Here is a 13929-nt window from a genome sequence, read left to right on the forward strand (position 1 = left end):
TAACCGTACATTTTCCAAGGCATCCTTCACCAAATTACCGTATAACTTAGTCTCGCCGGGCTCAAGCCACCCGATGGGGGGAACGACATCGCCGACCATATAAAGCCTCGAATGGAGCCATCTCGATGCTGGACTGATAATTGTTGTTGTAAGCAAAATCGGACAAAGGCAAGAACCGATCCCAATGTCCCCCAAAGTCAATCAAATATGCTCTGAGCATGTCCTCTAAGATCCAAACCGTCCGCTCCGACTGCCCGTTGGTCTGTGGATTAAATGCGGTGCTGAGCTCTACACGGGTCCCCAACTCACTCTATACTGCTCTCCAGAAATGTGAAGTAAACCGAGGACCTCTGTCTGATATGATGGAAACAGGCACACCATGTAGCCGAACTATCTCCTGGATATAAATATGGGCCAATCTCTCTGAAGTATACGTAGTCATCATAGGAATGAAATGTGCCGACTTGGTCAATCTGTCTACAATGACCTAAACTCCATCAAACTTCCGCAAGGTCCGCGGCAACCCAACTACGAATCCCATAGTAATGCGCTCCCACTTCCACTCAGGTATAGTCATTAGCTGGAGTAGGCCTCATACTAAACCTGTTGACAATTTAGGCATGTAGTTACACACTCAACTATGTCTTTCTTCATCCGCCACCAGCAATAATGCTGTCTCAGGTCATGATACATCTTCGTAGCACCTGGATGAATGGAATATCGTGAATTGTGTGTCTCCTCTAGAATCCTCTCTCTCAAGCCATCGACATTGGGAACACGTAGACGACCCTGAAGTCGCAGAACACCATCCTCGCTAATAGAAACCTCCTTGGAACTACCCCGTAGTACCGTCTCCCTGAGAACCAACAGGTGCGGATCATCAAGCTGTCAAGCCTTGATCTACTCCAATAGTGAAGACTGGACAACGACGCATGCAAAAAATTGGCTGGGCTCTGAAATATCTTAGAGAACACTCTAGCACCTTGCAACTAGTCAAACAAATCAACAATACGCGGCAACGGGTACTTGTTCTTAATGGTAACTTTGTTCAACTAGCGGTAATCAATGCACATCCGCATAGTCCCATCTTTCTTCTTCACAAAGAGAACTGGGGCACACCAAGGTGATACACTCGGCCTAATGAACCCCTTTGCTAGCAACTTCTCGAGCTTCTCCTTTAATTCCTTCAACTCTTTCGGATCCATACGGTACGGTGGGATAGATATAGGCTGGGTACCTGGAGCCAAGTCAATACAGAAATTGATATCACGATCTGGTGGAATGCCTAGAAGATCAGAAGAAACACATTGGAGAACTACCAAACTATTGGTACTTAATCAATCACCGGAGACTCTACAGTACTATCCCGAACATAGTCTAGATAAGCCAAACAACCCTTCTCGACCATGTGTCAAGCCTTCATGAAAGAGATAACCCGACTAGATGTACTGACAGATGAACCCTTCCACTCCAATCTTGGAAACTCTGGCATCACTAAGGTAACAGTCTTGGCATGGCAATCAAGGATGGCATGATATGGGGATAACCAGTCCATGCCCAGGATGACCTCAAAGTCGGTCATATTCAGTAACCAAAGATCTACTCTAGTCTCGTATCCATAGAATATGACCACACAGGACTGATATATCTGATCCATAATAATAGAATCTCCCACAAGAGTGGACACATAAACAGGAGTACCTAGGGACTCACGAGGAATATCCAGAAAATGAGCAAACAGATATGACACATACGAATAGGTATACCCTGGATCAAATAGTACTGAAGCATCCCTACCAAAGACAAAAATAATACTTGTGATCACGGCAATGAGACCACTGCATCTGGTCTGGCCGAAAAAGCATAGAATATGGCTAGAGCTCCACATGGATGGCCCCCGCCTGCCTGACCTCCACATCTGGGATGGCCCCTACACACTTGCCCTCCGCCTCTGGGCAGCCAGAAGGCTGGTGCGGCCACTGGTGCTGTAATCATGGGTTGATGACCCTGCTGCACTGCCTTGCCCCGAAGTCTAGGGCAATGTCTCTTCATGTGACTAGGATCCCCACACTTATAACAACCTCTCAGAGTGGTGGACTACTGCCCTGAAGTCTGACCCTGATGGCCTGAATACCCACAGGAAGAACCCTAAAGAGCGGGTTGGCGGTATGAACTCTCTAGAATGGCACTGATATAGGCACTGCAAGAACCCTGATGACCGGAGTACCCACTGGAAGAACCCTGGATAGCTGGCGGGCGGTAAGAACTCTCCGGCATAGTACTGAAATAGGGTCGTGCCGGAATATCCCGAGGAGGTGGTGGTGCTGAACATGGGGGCTTGCTAGGCTGACCCCTCCCAAAATGACGTCTTCCCCCAATTGGGTCACCTCTGAACTCTCCAGAAAAATGGGACCTCTTGTCCCACTGCATCTGCTCTCTACCACTCTGATGGTAACCCTCAATTATCCGAGCAATCTCCACTACCAACTGATAAGAAGTCCCCCATCTCATCCTTCCGAGCCATACTAGCCTGAATATTAGAGTACAACCCCACAACAAACCTCCGCACCCTCTCTGAGTTGGTAGGAAGTATCATAAGTGCACGGCGAAACAACTCAGAGAATCACGCCTCATAGTCGGTTACTGACATCTGACCCTGCTCGAGCTGCTCAAACTGACACCGCAACTCTTCCCTTTGGGAGGGTGGAATATGCCTGTCCAAGAATAGGCAGGTGAACTGGCCCTAAGTCATAGGAGGAGAACCTGCTGGTTTGCCAAGGAGATAGGACTTCCACCACCTACGTGCTCTGCCTTCAAACAAGAAGGTAGTGAAATCCACCGCGTGAGACTCCAATATGCTCATGTTGTGTAGTCTGTCCCTGCACCTATCAATGAAGTCCCGGGGATCCTCATGTCACTCACCCCCAAAGACCGGAGGGTGAAGCCTGGTCCATCTATCCAATAGCTTCTGTGGCTCGCCGGTCACAGCTGGTCTGGGCTCAGGTACAACTGCTGCAATTGGCTAGGCTCTGCCCGCAGGTAGTGTGTCCGGGGTCTAATATACTGCAGCTGCATGCCCAAGAGCCTGAGTGGTAGGGGTCTGTGGTCCCCCTACCGCCTGAGATATGGCTGGGTCTGCTGGAAATAAACCAGCCTGTGTCATAGATCCATGAACCGTAGCATACGACCCATGACCTCCTGAAAGCCTGATGTTGACATGAAATCGACCGAGGCTAGATCTACTGCGGGCACCTTGCCCTACTCCTCATCAATGAGATCCTCTACTGGATCGGCTGGTGGTGCAACTGGGGCAACTTTGGGATGTCCTCGTCCCCTAGCTCTGGCCGGTGCCCTGCTCCGGTCTTTAGCAATAGGGGGAGTAACTCCTCCAGGGTCCGGAACATCTGCCGCGTGCGTTCTTACCATCTGTGAGAGAGTAGGAGAAGAAACTTAGCACACCATCAACTGCATGATAAAAGATAAATAAAGAGTAGTTTCCTAACACCCTATAGCCTCTCGAAGATAAGTACAGACGTCTCCGCGCCGATCCGCAAGACTCTATTAGGCCTGCCCATAACTTGTGAGACCTACGTGAACCTAGTACTTTGATACCTTGTTGTCACTACCCAATTCCATTTTAGGCCGAGATGGCGCCCATCACCATTGCTAGACAAGCAAACAGTGAACAATCTATTGATTTCCCATTTAAATAAATTCTTCCAAGTAAATAACTTTCCTAATTTAATAGATTTAGTAAGAAACATATTCAAATTAAATAAAACGAAAGCAGCTAAATGTGTTTATGACCATAAAAATAAAACCAAAATCATAAGTCTTTTTGTTTGTGCCAACATTCGGTGTCACAAGTATGTGGGCTACTAGTAGAATGTACAAAAGATTTCTACTCTATTGTCTATAATAGAATAGATAGAAAATAATCAAAAGAGAGACTCCGGCTACTGTTGAACGGCTCGGAAGAGCAACTTACCGTGTAGTCTCAAACCAGAAGTCAAGCGTGCGCGCCAGACTGATAACTAGATGCACTTGCCTCCGATCCTGCACATCAAGTGCAGAAGTATAGCTTGAGTACATAAACAACATGTACCCAGTAAGTATCTAGTCTAACCTCGAAGAAGTAGTAATGAGGGGTCCACTTCGAGACTTACTATGGGCCAAAAATATAATAATATGATGTTCTAGTTAAACATGATATATAAATGATATTAGATCTCAGACCAAGAAAATAAGTAAATAATCCTTTCTTTTCAAGTAAGAACCAAGTCATTTCTCTCATCGAAACTTTTCACCTTTCAAGTCCATGAAACAATATTAAATATAAAAAAGGGGGTTCCAATATTTTTACGCATGAATTATGCCGAGGACGTACGGCCCAATTCAAATATACATATAAATATATTCTACACTGTCGAGGGCCGAACGGCCCGAACCATAGATACATCATTTAACCTGCCCGAGACGAACGTTCCGCTCCCATAAGAGTAGTGAAAATTTACCCCGCTCGAGGAATATACTTGCGAAGCAGTTGAACATAGATTTTTTTAAGTTATCATAATGTCTCTCAATTCATTTCAAAATACGAAATCAACCACGAACCTTTAAAATAGTGAAATCCTCAGCCTCCGCTTTAATCCAAACAATTAGTAAGATTAAACAAGCAACGGTATCAACAAAACATGGTGTGAACCTAAATCTACCTAGATATAAGTATGAATAGTAGCTACACACGGATTTTAGTCACTTCGTGCGTACATAGCCCCCAAAAATAGAAGTACATATTGATGAAGTTCACCTATGGGGTTAATTCTCTCTTACAAGGTTAGAAAAGAGACTTGCCTCGTCTCAAGGCCTACTTTCCGGTCCAAGAATATGCTCACACCCTCAATTCGGTGTCGAATGAACCCAAAACTAATCAAATAGTATATAAACTAATCAATAAATGCTCAAAGGTTCATATTCCAAATATTAAAGAGGTTACCTAACTCTAAATGTAAGATTCTTAAAATTCACCCCCGGCCCAAATGCCCGGATTCCGAAAATTTTTGAACAAAGTTGTTACCCTTAATCTCATGAACCTAAATATATGATTTTTTCTAGATTCCATAACGAATTTCAATTTTTATCAAAAACCTAGGTTTTCACTTAAACCCATGATTTCCACTAATTTACATGTTATAATTTACTCATAAGCTATGTATTTGACTCATATTTTGTAGGAATTACTTACATCAAAGTGCTAAGTGAAAACCACTCTCAGGATGCCCCAAAATTGCCCAAAGTGTGTGAGAAATAGGTTGAAAATGGTTTAAGTCCCGTATTAAATAAACTATTTTTTGCCCAGCAGTCTTCACATCTGCAGTGCCTTGGCCGCATTTGCGGTACCGCACCTGCCGTGCCTGGTCCACTTCTGCGGAGGTCTTCAAGCCCAGGGTGGACCGCTTCTGCCGATGGAAACCCGCTTCTGCGGCAAGCGTGCCACATCTGCGACTTGGCCCTCCCAAACTTCCACATCTGTGGTCCCTGGCCAAATGACCTAGAGCTGCTTCTGCGACCAAACTCGTGCACCTTCGGGCTCGCACATGCGGCTGACCAAGCGCTTGTGCGATTACACCAGCAGCTAGGAGCTTCAGCTGTTGCTCCCAAGTTCCAACTTGGTCCGAGCCTCGACCAATCAATACCTGGGACCCCCGAGGCCCCGCCCGAACATACCGACAAGTTTGAAATCATAAAACGGACTCGCTTGAACTCTCGGAGCGCCCAAAACAACATTAAATCTAAGAATCACACCCCAAACTTTAAGTATAAACTTTAAGTTCTTTAATTTACTCCCAAAATGCCGAAACACACTTAATCTACTTGGATTGACACCAAATTTTGTGTGCAAATCTTAAATGACATTATGGAACTATTCCCATCTCGGAATTCCATTCAGACCTTGATATCACCAAAACCTATTCTAAACCAAATTATGGAACTTCAAGAACCTTCAAGGTACCAATTTTCAATATTAGGTGCCAAAACGCCCCCGGGTTATCCAAAACCCGATCCGAGCATACGCCCAAGTCCGAAATTATCATACAAACCTATTGGAACCGTCAAATCCCGATTCCGATGTCGTTTACTAAAAATGATGATCGAAGTCAAACTTAGCCTTTTAAGGCCAACTTAAATAACCAAGTGTTCCGATTTCAACCCGAACCCTTCCAAATCTCGAACTAACCCTCCCCGTAAGGCATAAATAGTAAAAGCACATACATGGAGTCTTATTTAGTGTAACGGGGTTCTAAAAAGCAAAATGACCGGTCAGGTCGTTACAGAATAAATTCTATGAAGTCGTAAATCAAAGAATCATGTTATTATGTGAATGTGTTACACGTGTTAGAGAAGTTAAGCTGAGGCTCTTAATAAAGATCATGCTTAGGATATGTGCTGATATTTTTGGGACCCATGGGGTCGTGTAACTGTTAAATTAAACGTTTTAAAAGGTTGTACATTTATACTTAGTCATATTCATCCATTGTGAGGATATTTATGGATCGAGCTGCGCGCTGCAGCATGCCATATAGGCTTTATACATATTATTATTATATGGATCAAGTTGTGCATTGTAGCAGGCCTTATAGGCTTTATTATTATTATTATTATTATTATTATTATGAGATCGGAATGCACGCCACAGTAGGCCATATCAGCTTTATATAGCGCTTGGACTGAAGGAGCCCTCCGGAGTCTATACATACCCCTAGTGAGCGTAGATGATTATATATTCGGGATGGACTTCCTAGGGCATGGACTTGCCTTACTTATTTATATTGTGATGTATTTTCCCAAGACATGGATCTTGTCCGTAACATTTATATTTGGGGATAAATTACCCCAGGGCTGGATTGGCCTTATACGGTACTGAATGACTGACAGTCAGTCGATGTGTGTGTGTGTGTGTGTGTGTGTGTATATATATATATATATATATATATATATATATATATATATATATACGGGATGGAATATCCCTGGGCTGTATTGGTCATAAACAGTACCGAGTGACAGAATGATTTGTGACCAGTATTTACATGAGGTCTTTCTACTAAGATGTCATATTCCTCATATTATGCAGTATTAATCTATTTCACTTGTACTGAGTTTAACTGTTGAACTTGAAAACATGCCTATATTTTTGTACTATTATTTATACCAGACTACACCTGCAGATCTCGTCACTACTTTCAGCCTAGAGGTTAGTCTTGTTAGTTATTGAGTTGGTTGTACTCATACTACACTCTGCACCTCGTGTGCAGATTCAGGTGCTCCCGGATACGGCGGCTGCTAGATTTCAGAGTTATTTTTGTTGGGGACTATCAAGGTAGCTGCTTGACGTCCGCAGACTTAATTCCCTTCCTGTTTAGTTAATGTACTGTTCTATATTTTCATACAGTGATTTTATCAGTCAAACTTTGTATTCATTTAGATGCTCATGTACTTAGTGACACCGGGTTTTGGGAGTGATTATATCTGTATTATGAGACTTCTTCCGTTGAATTTAATATTATTTTTTCAAACTTATAATGGTATGGTGGTTTATTGAGATTTTCGGCTTGCCTAGTATTGAGATAGGCGCCATCACAACAGGTGAGATTTTGGGTCGTGACAAAGGTAAAACTAGAACTGGAACTGTGGTCAAGGTAGTCTTGAGATTCTGTAAGCTCTCATCACACTCATCCGACCACCTGAAAGTAGCACCATTCTGGGTCAATTTGGTTCTGGGTCAATTTGGTCAAAGGCGATGCAATAGACGAGAATCCCTCCACGAAGTGACGATAATAACCGGCCAAGCCGATAAAACTATGTATGTCCGTAGCTATGGATGGACCGGGCTAACTCTGAACCGCCCCTATCTTCTTTGGATCGACCTGAATCCTCTCACGAGACACCACGTGCCCCAAGAAAGCCACTGAACGAAGCTAGAACTCATACTTGGAAAACTTGGCATAAAGATTCTCCTCTCTCAACCGCTGCAACACAATCCTCAAATGCTAGGCATGCTCCTCCTGGCTATGAGAGTACACTAGGATATCATCAATGAATACTATGACAAACAAGTCGATATAAGGCTGAAATACACCGTTCATCAAATGCATGAATGCTTCTGGGGAGTTAGTCAGCCCAAAAGACATTACAAGGAACTTATAGTGACCATAACGGGTCCTGAATGCAGTCTTTAGAATATTCGAGTCCAGAATCTTCAACTGGTGATACCCAGACCTCAAATCAATCTTAGAGAACACCCTCGCTCTCTGAAGATGGTCAAATCAATCATCAATACGCGGCAAAGGATACTTGTTCTTTGTTGTAAATTTGTTCAACTGCTTATAGTCGATGCACATTCGTATAGTACCATCCTTCTTCTTCACAAATAGAACTGGTGCACCCCAAGGTGACACACTAGGCCTAATAAACCTATTTAACAAAAAGTTCCTAAAGCTGCTCTTTCAATTCCTTCAACTCATCCGGTGACATACGGTACACAGGAATAGAAATGGACTGAGTGCTCGATACCAAGTCAATATCCCTGTCGGGCTGCATGCCCAACAGATCTGTAGGAAATACATCCGGAAAGTCTCGCACCACCAGAACAGAATCAATAGTAGGAGTATCAGCACCAACATCCCTCACTAAGGCCAAATAAGATAAACAACCCTTCCCAACCATCCGTTGGACCTTCAAATATGATATCACTATGTTGGGAACATAATATAGAGAACCTCTTCACTCGATCCTTGGCAACACCGGCATTGCCAATGTCATGGCCTTAGCGTGATAATCCAGCATAGCATAACATGGAGACAACCGATCCATACCCAAGATCACGTCAAAACCAACCATACTAAGCAATAAGAGATCAACTCTAGTCTCCAATCCCCTAATAGTCACGACACATGACTGATATACACAGTCAACAATAATAGTATCACCCACTGGCATAGATATATGAACATATGAGGCTAAGGACTCACGGAACATATCCAGATAACAAATAAAATACGATGATATATACACATAAGTGGAACCAAGGTCAAATAATACAAAAGCATCCATGTGGCATACTAAAACAATACATCTGATGCAACAACATCTGGCCTGGCAGGAATAGCATAGAATCGGGCCTGACCGCCACCTGATCGGCCTCACCCTCTAGGGCGACCTCTAATTACCTGGGGGCCACCTCAAGTTGGCTGGGCGGGTGATGAAGTAACTGGTACTAAAGTCGCGGCCTGACTCCTCTGCTGAAATGGACCTCCCGAGCTACAGGGACACTGTCTCCACATATGCCCAAACTGCCCGCACTCAAAGCAACACCTCGGTAATGGTGGTGGTGATTGAATCGGGCCCCGAGTACAAGAGTAACTGCTAGAATGACCTGGCATAGATGAACCCTGAACTGATGAAGCACGGGATGAAGTCTGAGCTGGAAGGGCAGTGAGAGATGACTGACCATGATGAGCATTATATGAACCATGGCTGGATGATGCACCACGATGAGCTGGATGAGCCATCTGGGCGTGCTTGTAAGGACGACCCTTTCAACAATCTTCTAAGTCTCATTTTCGATCCTTTAACCATCTAAAATCAGCCCGAGGCACGAGGATCTCAACCAAACACACCAACAAGTCGTAAAACATGATATGAACATAGACAAGACTTTATATAACATCAAACAACATCCAAAACACAAATCGCACTCCAAATTCAAGCCTAAGGAAAACTAAAAAATTTCAACTTTTACAAACGATGCCAAAATCTATCAAATCACGTCTGATTGACCTCAACTTTTACACACAAGTTACAAATGACACCACATACCTACTCCAACTCTCGGAACCCCATTCCGAGCCAGGTATCCACAAAGTCCACTCTCGGTCAAACTTCTAAATTTCCAACTTTCGCCATTTCAAGCCTAATTCATCTACGGACCTCCAATTCACAATTCGGACACACTCCTTAGACCAAAATCATCCAATGGAGCTAACAAAACTATCAAAACTCCATTTCGGATTCGTCTAAATATAAGTCAACATTCGGTCAACCTTTTCAACTTAAACTTCCAACCTTGAGACTAAGTGTCTCAATTCATTTCGAAACCTCTCCGGACCCGAACCAACTACCCTGACAAATCACATAACAACAATTAATTAGGGAATGAACATTAAATAGGGGAATGGGACTATAACTCCCAAAAGACCAGTTGGGTCGTTACAATTGATTATTCTAAAAGTAAAGCTAGATGATGAATTAGAGTTAAAATAATCCAACATACGACTAATACGACGGAAATTAACTTCTACTCCCTCCGTCTCTAATTATTTATCGTAATTTATAAAATAAATATTTCAAATAATTTGTCATTTTAGAAGTTCAAGATAAAATTAATTATTATTTTTATTTTATCCTTAGTAGTATTTGTTCTTGAAGATTGAGATGACATATAAATAAAGTAAATGCTCACTGAAGATAGATTATATTTAAGCCATAAATAAGGGTAAAATAATAAAAATATCTCTTCTAATTAATGTTTTCTTTAGGAGTGTACAAAAGAGAAATACAAAAAATAATTTGGGACATAAAATATTTATTAGTAATCAAGAGCCTATAAATAGGTAAAAAGATAGTAAATTTATTAGTGATATAAAATATTTATTTTAACAACAAGAACGCAACTCTCACCAAATAAATAACTGTTCAATATCAAAATCACATCAATTGGTAATTGACAATGAACAGCTACAATTATAGATTTATTAGTATTGAATTGAAGTTGCAATAATCAATAAGCTCACGAAGTTTAGTAGCAAAATTAGCTAAGTTCTGGTTGGTGGAATTGTATTTTCTAAAAGTTGAAGGCAGTCAATTTTATTTGTATTTGACATAAAAGAAAAAATCAAAAAAAATTGAACTCAAATAATAAAACCCTACATCAAAATTATTCAAAGTTGCAAGTTGAATACTCATTACAAATGTTAAAAATTTAATATACATTAATATACAAATATTAAAAATTTAATACTCATTAATATAGGTACACGCACAAAGCGCGTACCCTGAATCTAGTATTTTAAAATATTTGTGAGCATTTGATATTTATAGCTATTTAAAATTACCTAAACCAAATGGACTCTTATTTTAGTATTTCGTAGAATAAATAATTGCTTTTAACTTAAAAGTATCCAAAAGTTATAAGCATTGCTTAGGTGCTGAAGTTGAATTTATGACTAAGTTGTTATGTGTAACACCCCGTAAATTTGGTTTAGGTGTGAATGTGTTAAATGAGTAGTAATATTATATTTTGAACATGTAAAGTTCAATTGGTATGAGTATGGGTGGAAATATTTATTTTAGAATCAAGACGGAGAGTGAGGTGCATAAGATTTGATAAAATCAACTAAGTTTACAAAAGGTCCGTTTTCCAGCAGGATTTAGTGAAATGGTGTAAGGCATATGGGAAAACACAAAGCACAAAAGTTGTAGCTCTTTGAAATAGCTTTCTAATGATATATTGTGAAACCCGAGCGGATCTTTGTACAAAATGTTATATGTGTTTTACTAAGCAAAAGTAGTATGCATGCCTAAGTGCGCGCCCGGATGGTCCCGTGCGCGGTCGCACACTTGTGGCTGTGCTACTGCCATTCTGCACATTCAGGTGTGCGGTCCGGCCTTCAGGTGAGCGGGCACGCACCCCGGGGAGTCATAGTTAAAGCTCTACTTCGTCCCTCACACCCCAAAACACAAATATTTCCTCTAGAAAGGGAAGCTCTCAAGAACCTAACCTCCCCCAAGGTCCCTCCACCATCCAAGGTGAGTTCTAATGGTTATTCTAAGTTAATTTAAATTTTTCAACACCTTATTAACATAGATAAGCCATTCAAATCATTAGATATTGTATTGGGACATCATTGTTGAGAAAAGAAACTCTAGGACTAGAATTCAAGAGGATTGAACGTCAAAAGGTAATATCTTCACCCTCAACTTGATTATAGTATTGGATTAATGACTATGGACTCTAGTTCATGGGATATGATAAATTTGAGTTGTTGAATGTTGATTATTCGTTAAGGGTGTTATTTATCTTATGGGTGATGAAGAATGATGTTGATTATAACCATTTGAGATTTTAAAATTTATCTAGGAGCAAGAGAATGAGTTATTGGGTGTAGAAACACCATTAATAAGTACTATGGGGCTTTATACCTACCAAGTGTTTGATAGAATGCCTAAGTGACCAAAATATGAGTACTATTGCTAATATGGAATCCCTTTGACTTGTATTTCTATAGATTAAAGTTGAAAGGGTTGACGAACATTGTATTACGCTCAAGAGCAGGAAGTTAAGGTATGTGAGGCTAACTCTCTACATTGGGAATATTTATGATTCTCCCTACGTCTCATTTATGACTATTGCGAATTCCTCAACAAGTTGTTATGCCAGAGCTCCATGAATGGTTGTAGAACTTCTATTCTCTATATGGCATAGTTCATAATTCATTCATTATCTTATATGCCTCAGCTGTGACAAATCAATTTATTATGAATACATGTCCTAGTCTAGTTCTATTCAACATTCTAGTATCATGTAACTCAATGTGATTCAGTATTTCAGTTATCAGTCATTTATAACTCAATATAATTCATTCATTATCTTATATGCCTCAGCTGTGACAAATCAATTTATTATGAATACATGTCCTCAGCTGTGACAAATCAATTTATTATGAATACATGTCCCAGTTATCCTAATTTTATATCCCTGAATGTTGAACACTTGTATTTGGGCTCGAGGCCGCAGTTTATGCTTTAAGCATTTTTTAGCCTGAGGCCGCAGTTTTATATACGTATACTTGGGCCAGAGGCCGCAGTTTAATATTCAGATAAACATGTGGTACATCATTCAGAAGAAAAAGTATTCATATCCTTACTTCCATATCAATTTTCAGTTATCAGTTATAAGTTGAGTTTCAGTTTCAGTATTTACAGTTCTTTCTTTCAGTTGTTTTACATACCGGTATAATTCAAATGTACTGACGTCCCTTTTTGCCCGGGGCATCCATCTCGCGAAGTAGGTAATGATTTACAGGTTGATGACTCTGCTTGCTAGGGCATCTTGTATCAGCTATTGGTGAGCCCCAGTCTTTCGGGGCATTATCCCTCTTTTCTTTCAGTCTTTATAGTATTTCAGTTAATAAGGTATACCGGGGATCTTATCCCGGTAAACGGTTAGCATTTCAGTATTCTTTAGAGGTTTCGTAGACTATAGCCCAGTCAGTAAGATATTAGCAGGTTATGTGTTAGCCTTGTCGGCTACTCATTTTTACTTGCAAACTTTTCAGTACTTTCCGCAATTATGATATTCCAGTCAGACTCTTTAGTAGATCAGCATGTTGCATGTTTATATTCAGCTTATAGTTATACCATATGTTGATCCAGCCATCCAGTTGCTTCACTCGGTCACATGTAGTTAGGCACCGAGTGCCGTATTATGCCCAGGCCATGGTTTGGGGCGTGGCATTATGTGTTTCAGTAAAAGTGTTGGAGCTGAAAACAAGGTGATGACATGTTAGTGATGATAAGTTTTTTTCTGTTAAAATGACTGAAATGTCCCGCTAAACTAAAAATAGGTGTATTATTGCAATTTTTTTTATTTTAAATTAACTCAAACACAAATTAATTTGTGTTAGAATTTACTTTATGTTATTAATTGTTAGATATGATCATTTTATTTTATAAATACAAATTATATATTTAAATATAATATGATAATTCCGCAAATAGACATTTGAATAAACAAAAAAAATTAGTCACAAAAATTTATAAAATAAAGCAACATAAAATAATGCGATAAAGACATGCGTGATAATGAAG

The 13929-nt window shown here is 40.7% G+C and overlaps 1 protein-coding gene across 1 annotated transcript; it reads right to left on the reverse strand.

Annotated features, from left to right (window-relative positions):
- Window positions 1-1052: 1052 nt before the first annotated feature.
- Window positions 1053-9572, reverse strand: LOC138909386 (uncharacterized). Its single transcript, XM_070200581.1, has 3 exons — window positions 9437-9572; window positions 1450-1701; window positions 1053-1285 (listed from the first exon to the last, which is right to left on the reverse strand). The coding sequence occupies exons 1-3, from the start codon at window positions 9570-9572 to the stop codon at window positions 1053-1055; spliced, it is 621 nt and encodes a 206-aa protein (XP_070056682.1).
- Window positions 9573-13929: the final 4357 nt, after the last annotated feature.

The sequence above is a fragment of the Nicotiana tomentosiformis genome, chromosome 4, assembly GCF_000390325.3.
Source record: "Nicotiana tomentosiformis chromosome 4, ASM39032v3, whole genome shotgun sequence".
Classification (NCBI taxonomy): Eukaryota; Viridiplantae; Streptophyta; class Magnoliopsida; order Solanales; family Solanaceae; genus Nicotiana; species Nicotiana tomentosiformis.